Source organism: Cyclopterus lumpus, chromosome 17, assembly GCF_009769545.1.
Source record: "Cyclopterus lumpus isolate fCycLum1 chromosome 17, fCycLum1.pri, whole genome shotgun sequence".
Lineage (NCBI taxonomy): Eukaryota > Metazoa > Chordata > Actinopteri > Perciformes > Cyclopteridae > Cyclopterus > Cyclopterus lumpus.
In genome coordinates, this window is record NC_046982.1 from 7,681,876 (window position 1) to 7,707,077 (window position 25,202).

Here is a 25,202-nt window from a genome sequence, read left to right on the forward strand (position 1 = left end):
TCCATATCTGTTTTAAAGGGAAATACAACTTACCACAAGAGATTCATCTTGCGACTTGTCACATTCACCAAGACGTGGCAGTTTTATAGAAAGTGATAATAAAATATGTGAAGCGGGCCCAACAGGAATGCAGCTGATCAGGGCGTTGAGTTGGTCCCAGTTACATTGTGTCTGGGATATTTTATATTACTTTATAAAGACTAGATGCGTTACTTCAAAGTGCACACATTGGAATAATCAACAACTACTCCACCCTATAAGTTCCATATTCACGATGTGTAAGGTGTACTGACACTGTTGCTGTTGAAAATTCAACACACGAAAAAGTTTGATAATTTATTCTTTAAGCAGTGAGATATTACAAGAAGAATCGACTGTACAGTGAAATAAAGTATCCAGGACAGTGAAATAGGAGCACATGACCCGCCTTATTTGCTCCAAGTTTTACATTGTAGAGATTAGAATGCCAGAATAAAATGGATTGGGAACTGGCGAGAGCTAAAGACAACAGGCAAAATCCAAGTGAAGAGGAGGAAGAGCAGGGCAACGTTTTAGCCTTTGATATCATCTACAGTAAGTGATCTAGACAAAAAAGCACTCTTTCTAAATATATCATATATCCTTAACACGAAGCATAGCATCTCTGACAGCAGACTTTGGTTCCTTCTGTCTGAAGTACTGCTACTAATTACAGTCTAAAGCCATTATATCTAAGGAGTAGTCAAGTGTGATACCAAAGGAAATAAAGAGACAAAACAAGTCGATTTTAGATAAAAATCTATGCCAGTAACAATATGAGCTCCAGAAAAAAATCAATTTACAGTATATATTGCTTAGGAACAATCAAAGTTATATACACCCTTCATTAATGATACAAACCAGCAAAGAAACGTCTAATGTACATGAGGTATGTTTCGCCTTTACATGACATTCAAAAACGAAATAAAAAAACAACAAAGAAACAAATATTAACATGAGTGCACCGTGCAAGCAGCTTCAACATATCCATTCCATCACCCACAGTGCACTGGGTTACCAGGTAACAATAAGGACATTCCTAAAATAAATCCCAATCACGTCTCAGTCTGACGTGACAAACTGACACACGTTAACATCGTACGCGCTGCTCGACAAGCTACAGATATATCCCAACACGTGTATCACATCATCCACATACACGGACCGTGAATAAAAAAAGACAGCGACATTGTACATGGAACAATTAAAAGAGCATTTCCAACTGGAGACACAAAACAGAAAGTCAAACTGTTGGACAAACACTTGCTCTTAAAGTGCAGTTATAAGCCTAAAGAATTCAAGAGGTATGGTTTCAGAGTTGGATGGCTGGCATTTCCGCTTCGGATTTAGAACCGGTCGCAGATGACGGTCTCGACCACAAACGTGTTCTCGAAGTGGCGAATGCTGTGGCACCTCTTTGCGTCGCGCCTCTCGATACCTTGCGAGGAAAGAAAGGAGACACATTTAGAAAAGCAATCCAGCGGTGGAGGTTTGCAGCAGTGATATTATTTATAGTGCCACAAAGCCGGCATGTCATCCCCACAAATCACATCCATATATGTGCTGAGGGGAAGCTCGTTGCGTCGCATCCCTCACACCAATCAAAAGGCGGCAGCGCCAGAGATATCGCACCGCCGCCTCCTCCATAGTGTGTGGATGTGTCCACTGCACTACCAGTGACTCACTTCGCAGGAAGTTCCCGGGCTGCGCCCACATACACAAACACTGGCATGATAATCAGGCTGCACAATTTCTGAATTGTACACTAGGAAGCCCCTATTTGGTTCTGGTTGTATTTGTTTTTCTACTTGGTCCCAGTACTCAACACTTACTGGTGTTGGTGTGAAAAGAGGGTGATACATTAGCAAAGGTGACCCATCGCTCGTCATTGAGCATCTCCTGTTGCCTGAGTAGATTGGAAAAAGGAAGCGGACGAGAGCACTCACGTCTGTGCTGACTGCGGCGTCTGAGGCGGTAGGTTTCTTTGCCATAGCAGAGTCTGTGGATGAACGGGCCCAGCTGCCTCATGTTTCTCACCCTCCCGGTCACCATCATCTCCTCCTGGATGATGTAAGTCTGAGGAAGGTACGTCCCTCTCTGTGGCAAAGAAAACACAACATGAATCACTCAGTCGGGGAGGGGGACGGGGGACGAACACTGCACGCCGGAAGACGGGAGTGCGCTGTCATTCATCAGCAAACGATGCTTTGACAACGGCAGCGAACGGGGGCGGGGGGAGGGGCCTCACCTTGACGTTGACGAGCAGCTCCCACAGGCTGCGTGGAGGCATCACCAAGGTTGTGTTCAGCTCTGTGATGTAGCATTTGTCCAAGGCAATGTCATAATAAGCCGTGAGGCCCTGAAATCAATTCAAAACAAGGTCACGACCTCGGCAATAATGAACGACGAACAAGAACACGCAATGAGAGCAACCCAGTGACCATGTGGAGGCGTTGACCTACCCTCTGGAAGTCGTGGATGATATCAGCGGGGTCGCTGCCTCCAAAGTGTGGCACGGGCACACTGATCTGCTCGTAGTTATCGTCAAGGTAGATGCTAACATTCTCCTCCAGTTCTTGTCGTCCCCTCAGAGGAGCGTAGACCGAGTCCTCGTAGACAACCCGGCAGTGGAACAAGCTGTCTTCTGGGATCTGCTGATGGGGCGCAATAGAGCTAAATTAGCACGTGACAGTCACTTTAGGTTGTATCTTTTTTTTAAAATATATTTGTGTTCACTGCACATGCCTCTGGGTTCAGAATATAATCTCAGAAAAGGGATCCAGAATGAACTGACCTGAGGTATAAAGTAGTAGCGATAGACATAGATAGAGGACAGCACCAGTCCTGACATGAAGACCACCAGGCCAAAGGTGAGGCAGCAGAGGCCGGTTGGAAAAGGCTTTTTGTGCCTGACAGGAAGAACCAGCTGCCCCTGTGAAGAGATGAGCAGTTTGGTTAGAGGTCCACAAGGAAAAGTCGGTTTAAACGTAACCTGTATCTTTGGACATGATGGTATCTCATGGTATTTTTGCAGCACCCCAAAGTTTTCACAACATAAGAAGCAAAATGATGCAAAGAACGTGTCATGTTTTCCATTTTTAAGTGATGCTGCAGCCAAGACAAATCAGTCTTTTTTTTGTTTGATTTCCCTGAAGGAGTGTAATTCAGTTTGAATGGTGCGGGGCAACAGAATGCTGTACATATTTGATGTTTTTTGTCTTTTTTTCATCCAACTCTGAAGCTACTTAAGGAGACGATTTGGGGCGAAACATTGGAGCGTGGCTTGGTAGTTAACTTTAAATTTAAATATTTATATTAATCCTACCCCCGTCTATGAAGGAGTATCAGTGGACGTAATGTCCTCTCACACCGCCATGTTCTCCTGTACAAAGACGGAAACGGAACACGTGTTGATTCGGACAAGAGGTGGTTGCAAAGTCGTCAGTCAGGAGAGGAGATCTGAGAGACGTAGGACGGACTGGAATGAGACGTACCAGATGCCCAGCCACAGTCTGCTGACTGCTACTACTGTTGCTATGGAGAGCGGAAGCAGGGAGAACAGATTGTGCCAGGCTCTGACGAAAATGCTGGCACGTGGCCGTCTGGGTCTATTCTTGGAGTCCTACTTTCACGCTCCATATTTGTTAGTTCCCTTGCGCCCTCAGTGGGAGTCAAAGCCAAATGAATTGCGTGGAGGAGTCCCTCAGCAGAGGCGGACACATTAATAGATCCACACACATTGGCTCTGACGTCTGGCCTATACTCAGCCTATCAGAATCCATACAGCCTGTTAGGTCATGTCTTATTCTTCTGTTGACGTAACACACAGGTGAAAAAGTGGTGTGTGTGGAAGGGGTGGATGCGTCACCAAATGGTATTCATTGTGTACAATGTGATGGGGGTGGAGGGGGGGGGGGGGGGGGGGGGGGGGGGAGGAGGCTTAGACAGGCGTACATCCATTGTGTGCCAGATATCTAATTATGTTTAACTCCTGGGAGGTAGTCCAGAAAGGAGGCTAAGAAGGACAGGACTTCTTGTGACAAGACAAAGGCGTTTAATTTAGGTTTAAGTCAGTCTACAATCCCAAACGGGAGAATTCAATACTTGTGTAAAAAAAAGTCCAGACATCATGCACAATAAACTATATGTATATCTACTTTAGAGCAGTTATTTTCATTTGGTTCAAAATACCGGTTGAGCCCCGTTTGAGAATTAGAGCCTAAAAGCTCAGGATTTGGGATATGCCATATAGGTTGCAGAAAATCAGTTGCCATTGTAACACAATGAGATGTTCAGTTCCTCGGTGAACCCCCCTTCAAAATAACTCAGATCTTCCTCTTAGGGTGCAGGAATACTGACGGACAAACTGCTATTTGTCCGTATTTGTGTCCTGACTTTTCATAATGCCGCTTTTGATACGTAAAAATCTACGCCTTCAGATCATGTGCACTGTTCATATACAACATGCATTAAACCTGGATTCCCACTCTCAATCACAGGCTCATAGTCGCTCAGACGCCACCTGCAGGATCCCCGTGGTACAACGTCTCGTGACGCCACTTAACTGGTCCCGTGGTTCTACTACAGTTATGTTATTTACTCGTGTCGACAGAAACGAGGCTATGTGCACGCCAACCGCCTATTCTAACAAAAGGGAATATTTTACTTTAACATAAATACTTAGATTGATATTACATGCACTTATTAAACATTTAGAGGACGTGTGTGATATTCTGCTGATGGCACAATTACAGGAGAGCCATCTGCAGTGTGTCCTCGCGATGGCCAAGGTGACGTAATGTCAACATCCCCAGGCGGAGATGGCTCTTTTCCATTATTATTAGCATTATTATAACGTTACAGTACATTACGCTTTTTTATTTTTCTATTCAGAAATAGTGTCCTAGCAGTAACTGAAGCAAAAAAAATATATATTATAATAAACTGCACTACGTAGTGATTTTTAACCATCCCGCATTTAAAAAACACAAACTGCAACTGCATCATATTTTAAGGAAAAACAAGGTTGAATGCATCATCAAATAGGTCATGAATTACCAGGTCAAAATCAAATCCCAACAATAAGTGACATGATGATCAAACGATACAGCTTCAATCAAATGAGCGTAGCTATTACATGTGCAAAATGTGTCCTAATGCTCTACTGAGACACAAGACAAATGGCTCAACACAAAAAAAAGAAAAGAAAAACAAAGAGTGCCAACTCACGTGAGCCTGAGGTATAATGATCTTGTCTTCATCGATCTCTTTTTCAGGCTTCTGCGCCGAAACTGTCTGGAAAGTGATCTTCACCATGTTTGTTTGGTCAGTGTGTGTTTGCTTATCTCGTTAGCTGATGCTCAGTGCGCTGGTTCCATCCACCGAGCCGGGAAGATTATATAGCGGCGGACCAGTCTCGCCCCCGGGGATCAGTGACCTCAGAACAGCGTATTCTCTGACGAACAAGCACTGTGTGGGTCTACAGGAAAAGGCGCCTCGCCGCTGTCAAAATAAGAGTTCGGGTCTGGTTAAAAAACTATATTGTATGCAAAATACGCTATTTGTGGGCTCTTGGGTAAACACATACATTTAATTGACTGTTCAAATGTGTTTTGGGTGGAAATAAACTATTTTCCTCTCCTGTTTGTTGATATTAGACTACAGTGTGCCCTTATTCTGAAGGCAATTGCCCGATATGGTAGCGCTTTCCGTATTTTATTTAAAGCTGCATGTACTGTTCTCAACACTATCATCCGGAAATGGAGGGTTGTGTCAAACTCTCAGCCAGCGACTAGACTGCAAAGTTAGCTCTATGTCACTACGACTGATCATTATAATGTGTGGTAATAATGATCAAAGTAATAATAGTAATAATAACTGTTTGCACATTGGCATTAGCAAGGCATGTAATGCATACATTATTGAACATATGATGTGTGCTATACTACAATGTGTACTTTAGGTTTGAATATTCAATGTATAGTGTAATTTGTAGTATAATATGATGGAATGCAACTTAAGCATTTAATAATGTAATAGTATAAACATGTAAGAGCACATTGTACATTTCTAAATTTCCAAATTTCATGTAACAGTGCATATTAGAATCAGAATCAGAATTAGAATCAGAATCAGAATCAGAAACTTTTAATAGCCAAGTAGGTTATTACACAACACATGCACATTTGCAGACATGCACACAGTTCATATGATTCACAACCTCAAATAAGTGTTTGAGAAAAGCATTACTAACTTTAATTATACCAGAACTGACCATGAAAACGTTCAAATACAGGGATGATCTCTTTTTGTGGAAGCACTGTTTCCGGTTGCTGGTTCATTTCGAGAGGCTAAAGGCTCTTAACACATGTGTACTTCTTCACAAATGGCTCATCGCGTCCAAATCACATTAGTTATTTTTTTACAGAGTGGAGCACTAGTCCTCAGAGGTGCACTGATGGCTCACAATCAAGCATGACATAAGCCCAGCTCACTAATGATGCAAAGTGAGAAGTAGCAGATAGATAGTGGTGTCACACATTACCAGAGTGCTTAAGAATATTAACATTAAGAAGTACACGTTGAGGAGGTGTTTTTGCAAAAGGAGTTTGAGACACTGAAATGACCAGTGGTTATAATTGGCTATCATTTAATTTGTTCATAGGTCCCATCTTATTTGTTCCAGCTAAAATAGGATGACCTTTATTTCATGTTTGTAATCTTTAAGTAACGTAAGGTTCTGACTGAAGTTGGGGACAAAAGCCGACGTGACCACGGGTGACTCGCGGGTACGAGCCTCGCGCGCCCTGGGTCTGGTCTCGGTTCCCCCATTCATATGTAAATGAGCCGTCATATATACCGAGTACATGCCCCCTCGGAGCAGCACTGAGGAGCCCCGTCTTTCTGCACGCTTTGTTGGCCGCTGGGATCGCCCGGCCATCTGTCCCATTGACAAGCTGTAACGGCTCTTTGGATTACACGCCAACCTCCAGCCCAGTTGGTTTCTGGCAGCGCCTGGGTTAAACTTTCACCAACATGGCCCCCATCCGTAACGACGCAAACGAAGCGGACGGAGGTGATGACTGCGGCGGAGTCAAATCTGACAGAAAGGTGAGGGCGCTGAATGCCGAGATGTCCGTTTTTGACTCGGCCGATAGCCGATAAAGTAACTCCATTGTCGTCACTGTTTTGGCAGATGAGGAAACCTCTGGTGGAAAGGAAAAGAAGGGCTCGCATCAATGAAAGTTTACAAGAACTCAGAGTTCTCATGGCGGATGCAGACGTAAGTCCGGCTGCTCTGCATATATGTGTTAGGCCCCTGCTTTGTGTGGTTCCTCAACATTACGTGCACCGGTGTTAGTTCAGCGAGCTTGTGTTGCCAGCGCTTGTTACTTAACGCTTTCTTTCACCCGCTGCAGTTACAATCAAAGATGGAGAACGCTGAAGTGCTGGAGATGACAGTGAAACGGGTGGAGGGCGTCCTGCAAAGCCGGGCTCAAGGTACACATCGTGTCCACGTTTACTTGAGAGTACCGCCATATTTAACTATTCACAAACAAATAGTGACCGTAACGTACTGGGCACGGCGTCATTCCGCCGGACAATATAACGTTAATATATGAAGGTCGGCGCATTAATCTCCTAATTAATTAATGCGGCCACAGGTGCGCGTGTGCATCTTCAGCCGCGGCTCAGCCAATCAGAGGTCCAATGGTTGAACATGTGTGGTTACGCTAACCCCCCCCCCCCCACGCGCTAACGGTCGTTTCACTCCATCTTTCCACAGAAGTGGACGCCGTGAACCGGGAGGCGTGCGAGCGTTTCGCGGCCGGCTACATCCAGTGTATGCACGACGTGCACACGTTTGTGTCCAGCTGCCCGGGCATTGACCAGACAGTGGCCGCGGAGCTGTTGAACCACCTCCTCGAGAGCATGCCCCTGAACGACGAGGACAGCCTCCGGGAGTTGCTGCACGACACGGCGCCAGAGTGCCCCGGCAATAACAGCACTTGGTCGGAGAGCATGTACGCGGCTCTCGTGTCCCCGGCCCCGTCCACCGCCTCCAGCGATGACCTCTGCTCCGACCTGGACGACACGTACTCGGAGCAGAGTCATGTTTCTTCCTCAGAGGAGGCTGACTGCCCGGATGCGTTGAGCTTGCCTTCCTTAGCTTACTCCAAGTCAATGTGGAGGCCATGGTAGATCACGTCAAACAAAGCAAAAAGGCCTGTTTTTAAACGACACTAGATGATTTACTGCGTTGTGTTAGGGTGTTTTGTGGGGGTAGGCCTCAGTACATGACAATAACACTGCTGAGGTGACAACTTTGTTAAAAGGCATCTGAAAAGCTCTTTGTGTAATTAGTGTGTGGGGGGTTGTATTTTAGCTTAAAATAAAGCTAAAATGTATTTAATAAGTAAAGTATGTAATTAAATCTTTGTTTGTCAGAAGTCAGAGACTTGTAGGGTCTTCATTTGGAAGTGTATTGGTCTTATATGGGCCTGCCTTCAGTGAAGGGGTACATGCATATGTAAATATTTACTTGTTGAATATGAATGGGCTGTATAGAAGATAGCTGTCCCACTAGACATGCATTGTTAGTTGTGTGTAAATTATTTTGTATTTAGGATGTCTTTTAACTTTGTATTTATGTGTCCAATGACTTTTAGTAGGCTACCTCATCTGATTTGCCTAAGTTAAAACGTTTTAATAAATACCTTTTTCGGCTTTTAAATTGGATTTGTTCTGCTTCTCAAAAAGAAATACAGCATTTCACACCCAAGGATCCCACTATACAGCCGCCCACGGCTGTTTTCAAGATGTTAGTTATTACTCTGCAATTGTGGGCCATTTGTGTGCTCTCTATCTCTCTCTATCTCCAAGATCCCTTAGCACATCGTAGGCATTTGTGAGGTGTGAAATGAGTAATTCGCTCACTCCTTATATAGGCCTAGTTGGAAGTTGACAAATGGGTTTTATAACTCTACTTGACTTCAGCTTTTTTTATGTAAGTTTTTTAAATGACATGGCAACAAATAACTTTCCAGTCATGGAATCGGGCTCTTGACTAACAACACCACCACTGTCAGGTTATCAGTTTCCCAAAATATTGTACTGCAACACACTGATTATGGGGCTTTTAAAATGCATACAATTACTAATAATGTACTGTTAAAACGCTGTACACACCATCCTATAGTAGTCCCATACAAATGTGCATGGCTCTTTGCATGCCTGCACCCTCAGGCATGACCTCTGTGGCCCTGCATGGTGAGGGCCTCAGTCGGCTGCTACGGCTATGAATATGAAAAGACAGCCATCCCAAACTCACTCTTAATCTATTGCTAGTTAGATGGCTCCAAGTGTAACTTCTGACACGTTCTTACCCGTGCTTCGGGTGAAACAACAAGAAAAAAAGATTAATACGCTGAGCATGTGATTACACTGTAGAGCCTCTCTACATTACTGGTGCTTCACGTGGCTGTTTTATGCTTCTGTATTTCTCCCCTACATTTCAAGGTGAAATAGAGTGTTTTTAATCATTTATCTGACAGCTACAGTTACTTTGCAGATTCTTTAAACAAAACACGATTACTTATTATAGATTAAACTATACACAGTCATATATTGTCATGTATATATATATTATGTTATTGGATACTTATTGGACCAATACCTTGACCAGCTACAACATTGGCCAAGATATGCTTTACTGTTTCTATTTGTTGCTCCACTTCACCAATATTTCAATATTACTCCACTTCATTTCTAATAGTTACTTTGAGACTTTTTTTGTAGGTTAGCCCAGAAAATGCTGCTTATAGATCATGCATCAGCAATAATAAGTATCTAATAACATAATATATATATGACAATATCAACTATGAGAAAGTACAATGTGGCAGTATACGAGTACTTTTACTTGTATAACAACACCTGAGTTCTTCCTCCTCCAGACCCGTATCTACAGCCCGTCAGTCTGCGCGTGGACCAAACCGGAATTGCGGATCTCCAGAAGTGCAAATGACCGCCGCAGGAGGGCAGCTTGTTAATTTTGTTCAGGTGTGAACAGTGGAGGGGGTTTAGGGGGGGTCGCTTTGATCCGGACTGAGGGGCTGACTGTCTGCAGAGGAAGACAGCAGATTACATCGCAGCTGTTGTTTCGGGTCGGGACAGACGGCCCTTTGCATCGGGAAGGTGAATGTCACGACTTCAGAATGGAGAAGAAACGGTTCTTCTTCTTTTTTTTTTTAAACCAGCAGGTCTATATTTATCATCTAAAAACTTATTTGTAGCAGCTGTTTATAAAAAAAATTTTAAAAAAAAAAGAATGTCCCCATTCAGTTCATATCGAAATAAATGTCTTCCATCTCCCCATTTGTTAAGCATCTATCTGCAAACGAGCAATCTTTTTCTAAGTCGTTTGTAGACTCATTAACAGCTGCAATCCAACATCCGATTGGACCCAATATGTGCACCGCTCCTCGAACCTGTTCTAATTAAGCAGACATGAACACACATCGCCCCTCTGGCCATTCGGAAACACTTTATTTCGAGAACAATAAAACAAACGGATCATTCGCCAATTGAAATAACAAATAAAATAAGGTGCATTGTTGTCAGCGTCTCACAGGAAGACAAATTACAAATTCAGGAAAATGTTCCACGTGGCCGAGGAGCGCACATGACGTCATACAGCTTCAAAGTGAAGGAAAGCTCTCCACACTGCTTTATACCAGTGCAATAACCCTAAACTTCGACTTCTGAGGTGACCACACAAAACGGTAATGAGCTTCAGACACTTCCACAGGATGCTCAGGGGGCTCTTTCCCATATTTATGAGGGGCAACATCAGGACATTTCAAGTGTTATGTCGCACACTTTCAAAACTGGGGAAACATCAATATTCTCCTCATTTTATGTTTATCACTCACAATAAGCTCCAGTCCAGGGTGGGATTTGTCCTAACGATCTCATTTAAAAAAAAGAAGAGGATTTGCATTAATAATCTTGGTCCCGCTTCGTTTTTTCTTTTGTAAAGACGCATTTTTCATAAATAAATTTAAAAAAAAACAGAAATCTCTTCACACAGAAACAATCGGTGTACATAAAAATATATAGAGAAATATGCTCAGAGTCAAAGGCAGTTACAGACACACACACACACACACACACACACACACACACACACACACACATTGAAATGCATCCAATAAACAGTTTCTTTAAATGAGGCGAGTTTCACAGCTGGTACCGATACAAATGCTGCATGGAAATATTCATAAAGAATGAAAAACTGCTGCATTAGGTACATTAGGCACATTAGGCACAGGCGGCTCGAAAAATGGAAATGTGTAATGATACATTCTCAGAAACAATACAACTTCACAGTGCAGTCTCAAAGGGTTTCCCCCTCCATCATGACTAAGGATCAGTAACGTATGGACTTATCACTTCATCTCCGAGGGAGATATTGTACTTTTTGCATCGAATGGATTTGTCTTTTTTGCTACTTTTACTTGAGTGAGGAGTTGGTTTCCAACTGGGGACGGATGGGGCGATATAGGCTGCAGCCATTGCTGGTGAGTACGTGCCTGCTCTTTGCTGCAGGAGCATGTCTATATTTTGCACTTTCCTTTCAGTGACTAAATGCAACACCAGCAAGTCATTTGGAGGAGTCTCACTCATGAGAGAGCGTGAGAGGGTTCCTCTCTGGGCCGCCGCTGGCAGCCGACCTCCCCCGTCTCCGTGTCACCGATGTCCAGGTCTCGCTGATCCTCCGCCACTGCAGCCACTTCCCCTGAGGCGCCGTCACAACAGGAGCACACCTGAGCGGCACAGACAAAATGAGAAGGTGAGGGGAGTTCAAGAAACATCTCAAGCCAAAAGAACAATTATAATACAAACAAATAACAGATGGACATCTGGACCTAATCCCTTATTTTCCACATTTTTTATTTTAAAGCCAAACTAAAATGAAATGAAAATAAAAATTCATGTACCTTGATGTCTATCGCCTTGGGAAGACCCCCCTTCTTAATCCAGGGGTGGACCTGCATCAGTTCCTTCTTCTGCTCCTCTGAAAAACGCGGCTGATTCTTCTGCAGCAGCCTCAGCTGCTCTTGGTCCTCTCTGAGCACTCTTTGGATGTCACTGCAGATACAACAAACAGAAACACAGCCACATTCAATACCCAACCGATGTATCTGACACACTTTTGTTTGCAAGTCAGACAGCCGGACAGTATATTATTAATGCTGGAGAATCACGAACGGTGAAAACAACCATTTGGGAATTATCTTGAGTTATAAAAGTCACTGAAATGATCTACATGCAAGTCTAATTCCCTACTGCCTGTGTGAATGTACGGGTGCCATCTAGTGTTCAAAAACTGTTGTTGCAACAATCTTTTTAAGTAAAATATATTGTATATATTAAAATATATTGTATGTTTGTATATTTACTAATTTGCTGCCTAAAGGTGTCTCCACATTAAGATGTATGTAAGATGCAGCCGGAAAACTGAGGACGGCGATAGTGAGAGGAGGCACGTGTATCTAGTGACTGACATTGCATTGTTTTCAAATACTGCTGAAAACAGTGTTGAACTTATCCTGATAAACATCCACAGATAAGCTATCGTCGTATCTGCCTGATGTTTTCTGTCTCCTGGCTGCACACACGCATCATCCATTGTTTGTGAACCGGAAACATGTCTATGAATGAGGATTGGAGTTGGTCTGGATGCATGCTGTCCCTTATATAAGCTATCAAACAGTAGTTCCCTACAGGGTAACCATCCCCCTCCGCCCCGCCCCTGTCCTCCTACTCACCGCGAGGGCAACTCATAGGTCATCATGACCTTGTCGTCTGTGTTGGCGGTGAGCAGCCACAGCGGGTCCTGCAGTGGTACGTGTTCTCTCTGGTCCATCTCCACAGGCCTTCCCTTGCTGCCGCTCGAGTGACCTTTGACCTTCTTGCTGTTCTGGGAGGAGTCCACGCTGCCAAAGTAGTTACTACTGTTGTTGCTTCCTGAAACACCCAAATAGCTCAGCATTAATACTTTTGAAACACATGCTACGCTTATCTGACACATTTTTGTAAACACGTGCTTCCATCTGTACATCTTGTGATATGGGGCTGTATATTAATAAATCTATAACTATATACATGAAATAAGGTCCAAGTAGAGTTGGCACTTACCACTCTTAATATAAATACTACTAAACTTGGAGGGGTTTCTACTTCCCATGCTGCTACTTGCATTCAGTTTTTCCCACTCATTCATCCACGAGAATGTGTGAAGTTTAACTTTCTATAAGGTTGAACCTCAGCTACACACCTGTTCCACTGCCGGAGGTTCCACTGGCTGACGTCCGGCTTTTAGACGTCCCGCTGTTGGACGTCCCGCTGTTGGACGTCCCGCCGTTGGACCCTGAGCCGATGGACCCCGAGGTGGCTGAGCCGGTACCCGAGCAGGAGTCCTCGTGGAGAATAATGTCCAACATGCCGCTGGACAAAGAGTTTGCGTCACTGTTGTTCCCGTCGCCGCGTGAACTTGCCTGCAAAAAAATTAATCAAAAAGTGATACTATTAAAGAGGAGCTTGACTACATGGCGTTGGACAGCAGACTGCAGAACTTTTGTGGTCCTGGTCACTGTTCTTTCTATTACAATTAAACAATAACCACTGTTTCACTTTTGATCTAAAAACTGGTTTCCACTCATTGCAATGTTCAAGCTTGGTTTGGTTCTGGCATGCAAGAGTATGTATTTGCAGTCACACAAACATTACTACGTACTGTAGTTTTCAGCGTAACTTGGTAGACATTTTGAAGTAACTCGATAGTGTGGCGGTTTTCTGTTGATTTGCTCACCTCTTTGCTGCGAGCCCTCAGCCGAGAGCACACTTTGTCCCAAGACAAGCGCTCACAGACACGGGGCGAGCCCTCGCAATACAAGGGTGGACCGAGGAGACTGACAGACGGCTACAGGGTGGAAGGAATAGTAACATCATGAGTTAACACACTGTGCCACATTTCATCTGACTGACTCCACTTTACAAATGGCATGAAAAGTAAAGAAGAGGTTTGGTTCCTTGCTTACCGGCTTCAGCTCCCTCTCCATGGCCTGGTTGCCATTTGCTCTTTTCTCCCTTTCAGCTGCATTATTCCCTTGTCCTCCAGAAGAGAGCACTGTGCTGTCCTGTCGGTCCACAGACAGCTCCAAGTCCAGCAGGTTGAGGGGTGTGCTGCAGCGGGACTGGAAGAGGGGTGGAGACGCCGGGCCGCCGCCGCCTCCTCCTGACTGAGGCATAGAGGCGCAAGACTGGCCCTCCATCACGGGGGGCATCGAGGTTTCCAAGGATGGAGGGAAGTAGAACGACGGGGTCAGGTAGTCTGCTTGAAGGGCAAAGTGGTTCTGCGGGTTGAACTGGTTCTGAACACTGAAGGGAGGTGGCGGCGTGAAGGGGACCGGTCCTGGATAGGCCGCCTGACCGAATGGCTGCAACTGGGCAGAGAAGCCACCAGGCGCGGCGTGGTACACTGGCTGTGGAGGAGGCAGTCCGGGGGCCATCGGAGGGTAGGGCATGGGCAACATTAGGGCCATAATGGGGGCGACCATCGGGGTGGGATAGGGAGCAGGATGAATGGGCGGGGCACAGGGAGGGGCCTGGGTGCCCTGATTGTCCCCAAAGAGTGGCAGAGTGGCGTCCGTGCGGGGCGCTATGGCACTGGCTGTGGGGTAAACCTGTAGGGGGTAGCCTGGCATCACGGAGGGGTAGGCCATGGGAAAGGTCGACTGTGAGGTGTCAGAGCGAGACCAAGAGGTTGGGTTCAGGCCGTGGTTCAGAAGACGAGGCCGCACATGGTGTTGTCTGTGATGGGACACTGTGCTGTCGGAGGACTCCGTCTGCTTCGCTCGCTTCGACTTGGTCTTCCTGTGCCGCGTGCCTCGCCGCGCGTGGCGCTCTGCAGTCGGCCCGCCCTGCTTGAAGGATTGAGCAGCAGGTGCAGCTGGAGAGGAGGATGAAGCAGAATTAGTTGGGTACACAGTGTACAGCGCCATGGGGGCAACAACACAAGCGGTCAGACAGATCCCAGCAATCAACTCGGAGCGTGATACATATTAAATGGCGGTATGGTGTGTCAGTGTGGTGGTAGTAGGTACCGTCGCTGGCGATCTGCTCTCTCTGACGCTCCAGGTACTGAGAACAGTTTTCTTTGAGCGCTGTGAGTCCTCGGAGCTCTCGGACGTGATACAGGAAGGTCTGCTCCTCCTTCTGCGTGTGGGCCGCCAAAACCTGCTTGGTCAACCCCAATTTCTTGTAGGACTCCCTCTCCTGACTAGGAGGTGAAACAACAGAAAGAGGAGCCCTGGAGCTCTGGCTGCATTCTACCGGCTCTCTTGTTCCTCGGACATCCTCTATGATCTCTGTATGTCAGAGGGTGACAGGAGAGAAAGACTTTAACATACTCGAAAGCAATGCAAAATGGAGTATAATGTAACACAACTGTTTAGCATTTGCAGTGACAATGACAACAACAACAACAGTGGTGTTGATCAAGCATTGGAGGGGCATTAACAGGGACCTATGAAAGAATACCATGGGAACCCCCTATTCAGGCCCACGGATAATATTCACTTACATACTTCCATCACAGGGTGGAACATTTGGGTCGCTCACTGGTTACAACAACAACTACAGTGGCTTTTGAAATAGTAGTGTTTTATATGTCCGTGCTAAATTTACAACAATTTGTACAGATTAGTTTTTTTTCTTTCTGTTCATCGTTGTGGAAGATTCTAAATAATCCAGTAAGGTTCAAAGTTGTTGAACAATTATATATCAAACATTATATACAGGATATATATATATATATTGCAAGGTGGTGAAATACTGTTAATAACGTGATCTGCCGTCGCTCGCTGCAACATGTCAGCCAGTGAGGCCTGTGGTATTGAGATAAAGCACTATATTAACTCTAGATTATCATTTGGATTTTGCCAATTCTGTCCGTTTTCATCACATTTGTACTTAATACTGTATTTTTGCTTTGATGTTAATCTGGTCAGTTAATATAACTTTCACTACATGCTAACAATGAGACGTAATGCTAGATTGTATTTGGATTATTAGCATAGTAACGTCTAACAGTTTTTAGATGAAATTGAATAATTATCTTATCACCACCACTGCTATTTTGGACGGGACCCAATAACTTTGCAAAAGTTTTGTGAACACCGAGTAGAACTACAAATGTGGCATAGTGGGAAGAGTTTACTTTTTCCTGTATTTGAGATACAAGCTGCCAAACATCCACTGATAACACACACACACACACACACACACACACACAGAGGCACAGACACAGAGAAAAGACAGTTGGATTTACAGTGCTGTGAAAAACCATTTGCGCCGTCCTGATTTCTTCCGTCGCTGCATATTTGTCACACTGAGTAGTTTCAGATCTTCAAAAAGTAGCTGATGCTTGAAAATCTACAGCTGTGCGTCTCAGCGGAATATTTCTGCGAGGGCGGAAATCATCCCAAAGATTGATATCAAACAATTACCAATAATCAACACCTGATGCAGTTATTGCAGCTAGTTGTGTTTCGAGTGGCCAATCCCTTTTTCCAAATGGGTTTCTTATGTCGATTAAACGCTGAGCTATGTGAGAAGATCTGATGTCTTTGTATGATAAATATGCCACAATAGAAGAAATCAAGTAGGAAGCTAATCTTTTTTTTACGGCACTGTACCTGACTCTGGTTGAGTTTTCTTGTCCCCAACATGCACTATGGTGCTACTGTAGCTACACTGGCTGGTTATGGACACCACGCTTTCTGGTTTGTTAGGTACAGGCAGGGGCAGCGAAGTGCCCCCCGCTGCTGTGGCCGCGTCACTGGACGTTTTGTCTCGATCATCCAAAGCGGAGAGAGCAGACTGATCCTTCAACAAGGCTGGTTCTGCCAAAGAGACCAGAGAACAAGAGGTACTGACAAGGAACTGGCATTGTAGAATCTGAGAGAGAAGTGTAAAGGACAAGCCGTAGCTTTGTATGATGAGATGTCAAGAAGTGTCTGCAGATGTTGGTTTTTTGTGGAAACATACCTTCAGGCATCTGCATGCGGTGAGGCCCTCTGCGTTTGTCCTCGTCCGAGTAAGAGGACGTGGTGTTTGAGGAAGACTGGCACTTCCTCTTCATTGTGATGGGAACATTGCAGCTCTCCAAGTACCTGCAGTAATCAAAACACACCATTAATTATGAGAAACTGCAGAAGTAGGTAATATCCCAGAGGCGGAAATCAAAAGGTTTTGGGTCAACAACATTGTTAGTTTAAAGAAAGCTAATTAAGTTTGCCAGAACCAGCATAAAAAAAAATGCAATTTCATATATTATATTATATATTTATGTGGGGTGCTTTTTTGGGTCGCATTTCAACTATTTCATATTTACACTGATTATGTGCGTTTCCAAATCGTGTCTTTATCTCTGTACCTGACAACGCTGTCCAGACAGCTGATCTGCTGGTAGGAGGAGACGCTCGGATCATTGAAGGCCGTCTCCTCCTGGGTAGAGGACCTACTCTCCTCCATCGGGGCCCCGGTCACCTTCCAGTGGAGGGGAGCTGCTGAGTCTTTGGACCGCACCACCGTTGAGCTCTTCTGGATCGACTCTACTGGAGAAAGGCCAGGAGTTAGGGGCTACTCTCGGGACGTGGTCCATTTCACAACAAACATGACGTTTCTCCCCAACAACTTTCTTGCTCAGACACAAACAAATATGCAGGTAGTTGTCAGCTGGACTTACTGCTACTGCTTTTCCTGATGTCATGTTTGGTTGTTTGATGCTCCTGGGTCTTCTGAAGGTGGATTCCTTTACAGATTTCTTGAAAGGTTCGCTGTGAAATAGACACAAGGCTTGTTTTTTAGGACATTTTAGTCTCACAACAATCAGGTCCGGTTGGTTATTGTGTTTAAGTTCCACAAGCCGGTCTCTTTTATTGCCATATCACCCTGTAGTGATGCCGAACCACATGGGCTGGAACACATTGTACTGTTACTATGGCTTCACTCACCGTTCTGGCTCTCACTTCCAGTTCCTCCACTTCCACTTCCACTTCCACTTCCAGTTCCTCCAGTTCCTCCACTTCCTCCACTTCCTCCACTTCCTCCTCCTCCTCCTCCTTTGGTCGGATCTTGCTCCCGCTGCAGTTGTTGAGGCTCTCGCTGGAGGAGCTCATGCCCACGAGATCATTTCTGTTCAGACTACCGTAACCACTGGAGCCACTGTTATGGACCGGCTGATCACAGACATAGAGAGGTAGACAGTTGAAAGATGATCGTTTTTGACAATATCCACCCTGATGTGTTCTAATTTAGAAATTTAATTTGTTTTTGTCGGACGTAAGATGTTGCTCAGCTGTATATATTAGCCTTTGCGTCTCTTAACAATACTTCTTCTTCTATAACCAATACTCTTCGTCCTTGATTCCCATACGCATTTATCCCCTCTCACCTGTAGCAGGAGCCGATGGATCTGCTCAGTAATCTCCTGGATGTCCGAATCCATGGTCTTCATCTCACGGACAGCGGACACCGGGCCCACGAAAACGTCTTCATTCACAGGACCCCTGGGAAACAGAAAGCACATCAAGATCAAGCAGCCTCAGGGTTCACGACAGCTTTCCACGAAGCACCGAGAAATTCAAAGAGTGGCGTATTGAACCGCCACAGTGACGGACAGTAACTCACATGCACACTTTGTGTCTCCCGATAATGAAGGAGACTTTGCGACTCCAGGGGTTGACGAAACTGGACCAGCTGGTGTCAAGAATGATGTATTCTCCATTGCGCGCGCAGAACCGGACGGACGAGTGGTCAAACGGTTGTCCCGCGAACTGAAGAACTGCGGAGAAAGCCCAAAACGTCAGAGTCAAATCATGATGTGGGCGGATCTCCGGTGCAGACACTGGACTCCATTTCATTCTGTAGACTCACTCTTTTTGTGGATGGCCAACATAATCGGTCGATCATTGGGATGAAGGTGGAGGAGGATCGATGTGCCAATCAGGTCCTGAGGGAGGTACCCGAGGAGAGGAACCGCCCTGATTTCGGACAAAACACATCGCTCTGTCGGAAAGCTATTGCATAAATGTTTTGTGCTCAAATACTCAGAACCTTCAACTGAGAAGGGAAGGCATCCCACAGCGGCTTACCTCTCATCGACATCCTGGAACAGACAACTCGGAGTGTGCGTGGTGGTGAAGATGCGTTTGTCTGTTGGAATTCTGGGTGCTTTAAGAAAGAGAAAAGATCTTCATTATTTTAGTTTAGAACACTTTCAAAGCCACGAGCGGTCTGCAGGAGTACAAACTAAATACAAAAAAAACAATGTTTATGAATTGTAGTTTGGGATTTTGGGAAAAAATAAACAAAACTGCCTCGACGGAACAGAATTGTCTCCTTCAGAATAATAATAATAATAATAATACTTTCCCCAGATCGGACATTTCTTTCTAAATGTGTTTAGTTGATTGTACAGACAAGTATATTGAATTCACATTCACACAGTGTCACAATGACCAAACACGAGTTGTTCTCACCATCATAACCAGAGTGAACTCTCTCCGCCAGCAGGAGGCAGCAGAACTGGTCTTCCTCATGCACTGTGTCTTGGACCTTCATCCGGTAGGGGGTCATGCGGAACGGATAGTACTGCAGGTCGCCCTCGCACTCCTTACCGCCACTAGAAATGAGTTAGAAAAAAAGATGAATACAAAATAAAGCTGCGTGCGGCTATGAACGGGCCTTTGCACCAGCATGAACACTTGAATGGCCCTTACTTAAATCATTAGGCTTTAAAAGTCCTAAAATACACTAAATCGCCAAATCCAGAGTTATTCGTCCAGGTCCACAAGAGTGGTGCGTGTTCATTCCAATATTTCTGTTCTTCAGAGTTTGAGAGTGTAATGATTTATTTCTAAACCAAACCTTAGATTGAAGGTTTAGCTTGAGGAAAGTTTGGAGTGAAGGTGAAGTCCTCACAAGTACAGTAAGGTGTGTGTGTCTGTGCGTCTACCTATATGTAATTGGCCAGGAAAAAGAACCGTATTCACAGTCCACAAGTGTATGATGTCATCAACTAACTGAAAATACATCAAGAGCGGAACGAAAGCATGAATAAACACAGCTTATGGCCCGGCGGCGTGTTTGAACCAACACACACACACACACACACACACACACACACACACACATACACACACCTGATACGGCAGAAGAAGGACTTCTCCTGCATGCAGTCAGGCGGCGATGACGACTCTGAAACGGGGAAAATAAACGTTTTAATTCAAAGGCAACGTCATCCAGCTAAATGTTTAAAAAGGGACAAACATGTCTTATGAATGAATGAAGTCAGGTCAACTTAACGTACTATTCAGAGATCTCACTAACGGCCATTGTTTTGATATTCTAAAGCGTTGCATTGGCACAGAGCCGTCCAAATATTCACCTGCTCCAGTGCACATGCTCCAGGAGGGCAGCCGGTACGGCGTCGTGAAGCTGTGGAACACGCTGACGTCCTGCGGCGTCAAGAACTCCACAAACTTGCTGTTCTTGAACACTTCTCGTTTGCAGTTGAGGATGGAGGCGGCCTGGTCCGAAATGTAGACTATCCGTCCTGTGATGACGGAAACTGCCACAGCAAAAATGTCCTGTTGAGGAAATCCAAACGGCGGGATGAATGAGAACACTTGGACACAATCAATCAGCGGAGTATTTTTGTTGGCGTGTGCATAAAGAACTATTTACATTACATTACATGTCATTTAGCGGACGCTTTTATCCAAAGAGACTTACAATAAGTATTTAAATATTTGCTTTCGCCAGTGACTCACGTTGTTTTTGAGTGTGTATTCAGAAGTGATGCTGTCCATCTCCTCGATCGTATAAGAAGACACATCCAGCCCTGAAGGTTGACCGTCGTTGGTCATCAGCAGCTGGTAATATTCCTCATTGGCTGCAACACACAGACAGGGGTTTTAATAAAGTCTGATATACAATGCAGAATAGATGTGGAAACTGATAATTGTCTGACAACAACATGAACCTAGGTAAGGAGTAAAGATGATCTATTTATAGTGAAGTCACAGACATTGTTTAATGATTACAAATGTCTCAGTGCTACGCTAAACTGCGTCACAGTCGGTACTGTTGAACCTCTACCCGCCCACATCCATCTGTAAACATTTAGGCAGGGTAGAATTAAGCCTCTATAGGACATTACCCGTGGATCTGCCTCCTACGCAAATCACACCTTTATTTCTTTATTTGGATCTCATTTAGGAGACGACGCTTCCTGACATTGTTGTCATAGCCGCACAATAGCTCCTTTTGTCATGAATGCACTCGTTAATGTGGAGCGAATTTTCACAGCTTGAACAACGCAAACAAAAAGGGAACAGGCCCTGATAATGAAGTGCTGCGTAGTGGTTGACATTCACACACACACACGAGGGAGGACGGGGGACGTATGAAAGCACTTTACCTTGCACTTGTTTGACACAGCGCAGTGCGTACTTGATGGTGTTCAACGTGGAGGACTTGCTCTTGTGCCTCTTCTCGACGGGGAGGTGAAGCTTCAGCTCTTTCAGAGTTTTAATCATCTCCTTCTGGGTCTTGGCTTTGGCAGACTCCTGACTACTGCGGGTTGCACAATCACACACACAGTGGCAAGTTAGATATTGCAGTCAGATGCCCCCCCCCCCAAAAAAAAGAAGTTCATTACAGCTGTAGGTCATTTGGTAAGCGGTATTGATGGTAAGCTAAGAATGAGTCGGCCAGTGCACTAACCTGCAGCCGCTGGTTGAAGGGTTGTCCTGCTCCGAGCTCAGCAGGCTGAAGGCGTTTGAGCTGCTGGGAGGAGACAGACTGTGAGAGCTCGAGCTGTGGGGGAAGAGAAGGACACGTCAGCATTTTGCAGCCAAATAGATCCCAAAACAATATTAATACTTCAATGCCCTCAAAGAGAGGACACATGAAATAGAGGGAGGGGACTCGCAACTAATCCACTTTATTTCAACTCATTCCTCATGAAATAAATAAAACAGTCGTCTGTTCGGTTACAAAAATGTTGGCGTCATCTTCGGATATTTCTGAAGCACACATTTCACACACTCGCGCTCATCTACGTACTTCTCACCCAACCCTGGTGTTGCTAAGTGCCACCCCAAGAGTCTAATTGCCCCTGCTGGCTGACACATATTTAACCCCGTCACCAACAGTTAAAAAAAATAAAGTGGTTCAACGGGCTCAAAAAAGTACTATTGTTGTGGTAGAGGTGGTGGTCATCTAATAACACGAGATGTATATTACCTCTTAAAACAATACATTTTCCTTTCCCTCACTCACTCCTCAGAGTCACAACAACTCGAGGAAGGCAACTGACTGACAATCTGCGTTGCTGGAGAAAAAAAATAAAAGGATCAGATAATAAGAACGTATTCAATATTAATTTGCAGAGAAATATATTTCAGTAGCTCCCTTATGAAGTCTCCCTATCACTTTTCTCCACATTCACAGTTGGCGTGCCAGAAAGACAAACAACCACCACTGACCTCTTGTTGCTTTCAGAAGATTCCAGCAGTGCAGAGTCTTTACTGGTGCCGTTGGAGCTGCCCACCGACTCGTGGCCGTGGCTCTCATTGCCGTGGGACTCGGTTCCACTCCCGCTGGAGCCGCTGCTCTTCATCTCGACGTCCTCCTCGGGGAGCGATCTGGAGTGGGCGTTCTTGCGGTGCTTGTGCGATGAGGCGGGAGGATCCTGGCCGCTGCTATCACTGCCCTCCGAGTGGAGGCCTAAGTCTGCCCCACCTTGGCTGTAGCCACCCATCCGGTGGAGCTGCGCCATGGAGCTGCACCCAGAGGCTCCCCTGGGCATGGAGCTGCACGAGTCTCTGTCCTGGCCTTCCAGAGCCGTGAAGTGATAGGGCTTGGAGTCTGAATTTTGCGACATCAGGACGAGTGCTGCCGTGGGACTTGTGTCCAGGTTTCAGTTGTAATTGGATGATAAAAGAACACTATCACTTCTTTTCCTACAGGGTGTTGCCGTGTACAATGAAAGAGGTCACGGATTGATCTGTTGAGGGAATATTATACGTGTTAGTAATGAAGTCACGCTTGTGCATTGCAAGTTATGCATATTTTAAATATGGTGGAATCCTATGACTGCGACAGATAATTATGATAATTTGTGTTCAAGTGAAGAAAAAAAAATCACCTATACCAAATAAATTCTGCATTTTAATGCCAAACTGAAATCAGTGGCTGTCTCGACAACAGGTTCCCAGTACACATTTTATATTGTGCTTTTGAAAATGATCGGCAAAATATTCCAAAACACTGACGTGGTTTTTCAGCAGGATGTATTAATTCATGTGCATCCACAAGTTCCCCAAAAATGTTTTCAAGATGAGTCAATGCTTCATAAATCCTCTTTCAAAAAGGAGTCTTTTGCTTTTTCAGAGCAGACAGCAGGGTTTAACCCCTGACCCCTGCAGGTGAGTGGGGCTGTCCCATCTGAGCCCCCCAACCCTTTCAAAAGATCATCAACTTGAAACACCGGGTCGTGTTGATCTGAATGCCACCATAGGTCGACAAAGTCAAATCTAGCTGGCAAAAAAAACCATATTGAGAGTGACATGTCCTAAAGTGCAAGATCAAATCGTTAAGATGCAAAAGGTAGTATGAGCTGCAATCAGCCCATAATGATATAGAAGGATACTAATTATACCATAGTGATGCCAATGGAACCCATGCTGTGTATGATTGTGTTTCCTGGCAACATGTGAAGGTAACATGAAAGCCACAAAGTGAAATATAGAAAGTGAAATACAGGGTGTAGAACCTCCAGCCGGGCTGAAGGTGATACAGGGTGTAGAACCTTCAGCCTTTTCTATATACAGTATATACTTTCATAATAGATCAGATGCACACTGCACACTTCCCACTGTACTGCATCTTCCAACACCACCCAAGGCGTCATCCTTTTTCCTTCAGTTGTTACTCCAACAGGGTTCAATTAGTGAACGTCACTCAGAGCCTCTAACTCAAATATATATATTCAGAGAACCCAAACCTGACTGTCCTGCAAACCTAATCTGCTTTGACAGATATATATATATATATATATATATATATATATATATATATATATATATATATATATATATATCCTTGAGTGAAATTTACTTTACAATAATTCGAAGAAAAGCAGCTCCTCCTCTCATGCAACAAGTCTAAATGACCTTTGCCATGCCATACGTGGTCAGCCATCCTCCATCCTTCCTTTCCAGTCACCAGAGGGAAGGACACCTATTCAGACATCCTTCTTTTTAAACTGGCAAAAGCTCCATTAATAAACAAAGTCCATGTTACAAGTGAATGTAAAACTTTGTGAGCTCCACAGAGCGCTGGTCACACCAGTGGCATTTCCCCCTACAGCACTAAAAGAAACAAAAGGTCACGTGGACCGGCATTGAGTCTCACACTAACACAGTTATGGCACTTCCACGCTTTGACATAGTATTTGACAGAACTCTGAAAGATCACGTTGGCTGCTTAATGTCATCTCCCCGTGTTGCATTTGTCAAACGCGTCAGTCACACAGCAACGATCACGCACGTTAAACGTTACAGCTCGCACATATAAGACATTACACCGACCTCAGACAGAAATAAAGACAATCCCTCTCCTGGTCCTGTCCTGTTTCCGTGAAAGAAAGCCTTGTTCTCGGAGCTCTTTAGGGTCCCGACTGGTAGAAAGATCCTGTGCTGCTGTCTGACACTGCGCTCACTTCGTGATACTCTGCCCTGGGATTCTCCAGCGAACGTGCTTAACTCAAGTCGAGCCGCGCCTCCTTCCACAGCTCTTCGCCCATTGGCGCAGGGAACCGCTTTGCTCCGCCCCGCGGCGCGGGGAACCAATAGCCCAACGAGGGCGGTAGCGGTGGCTGCGGCTGCCGCTGCGCGCTGCTGTTGACCCGCAGCTCCGCCTGTCTGTTTGCGTAAGCATGTCGCCGCTTTCACGTTGAACCCGTGTGTGTGTGTGTGTGTGTGTGTGTGTGTGTGTGTGTGTGCGCGTGTGTGTGGCCAATGTAGGTGAACTGTTTGGTGCCCACT

The 25,202-nt window shown here is 45.0% G+C and overlaps 3 protein-coding genes across 4 annotated transcripts; 1 reads left to right on the top strand and 2 right to left on the bottom strand.

The window, feature by feature from the left end:
* Positions 1-322: 322 nt before the first annotated feature.
* Positions 323-5,388, bottom strand: itm2cb (integral membrane protein 2Cb). Its single transcript, XM_034556456.1, has 6 exons — positions 5,248-5,388; positions 2,813-2,950; positions 2,481-2,672; positions 2,267-2,377; positions 1,965-2,115; positions 323-1,456 (listed from the first exon to the last, which is right to left on the bottom strand). The coding sequence occupies exons 1-6, from the start codon at positions 5,332-5,334 to the stop codon at positions 1,365-1,367; spliced, it is 771 nt and encodes a 256-aa protein (XP_034412347.1). The 5' UTR covers positions 5,335-5,388; the 3' UTR covers positions 323-1,364.
* A 1,442-nt stretch (positions 5,389-6,830) lies between these two features.
* Positions 6,831-8,748, top strand: hes6 (hes family bHLH transcription factor 6). Its single transcript, XM_034555798.1, has 4 exons — positions 6,831-7,128; positions 7,214-7,300; positions 7,437-7,518; positions 7,805-8,748. Exons 1-4 carry the CDS (start codon positions 7,054-7,056, stop codon positions 8,218-8,220), a joined length of 660 nt encoding a protein of 219 aa, XP_034411689.1. The 5' UTR covers positions 6,831-7,053; the 3' UTR covers positions 8,221-8,748.
* Positions 8,749-10,615: 1,867 nt separating this feature from the next.
* On the bottom strand, positions 10,616-24,877 carry per2 (period circadian clock 2). 2 transcript variants are annotated; one of them, XM_034556317.1, is made up of 24 exons: positions 24,747-24,877; positions 22,641-23,161; positions 21,877-21,969; positions 21,572-21,726; positions 20,922-21,043; positions 20,537-20,738; positions 20,292-20,346; positions 19,629-19,771; positions 19,242-19,320; positions 19,024-19,130; positions 18,778-18,931; positions 18,542-18,656; positions 18,102-18,326; positions 17,834-17,924; positions 17,522-17,699; positions 17,134-17,258; positions 16,782-16,988; positions 15,189-15,452; positions 14,124-15,034; positions 13,895-14,005; positions 13,361-13,580; positions 12,852-13,050; positions 12,021-12,171; positions 10,616-11,846 (listed from the first exon to the last, which is right to left on the bottom strand). In XM_034556317.1, exons 2-24 carry the CDS (start codon positions 23,036-23,038, stop codon positions 11,703-11,705), a joined length of 4,449 nt encoding a protein of 1,482 aa, XP_034412208.1. In that variant the 5' UTR covers positions 23,039-23,161; positions 24,747-24,877; the 3' UTR covers positions 10,616-11,702. The 2 variants fall into 2 exon arrangements, with proteins under 2 accessions (XP_034412208.1, XP_034412207.1); XM_034556316.1 differs by having other exon boundaries at positions 17,522-17,702.
* Positions 24,878-25,202: the final 325 nt, after the last annotated feature.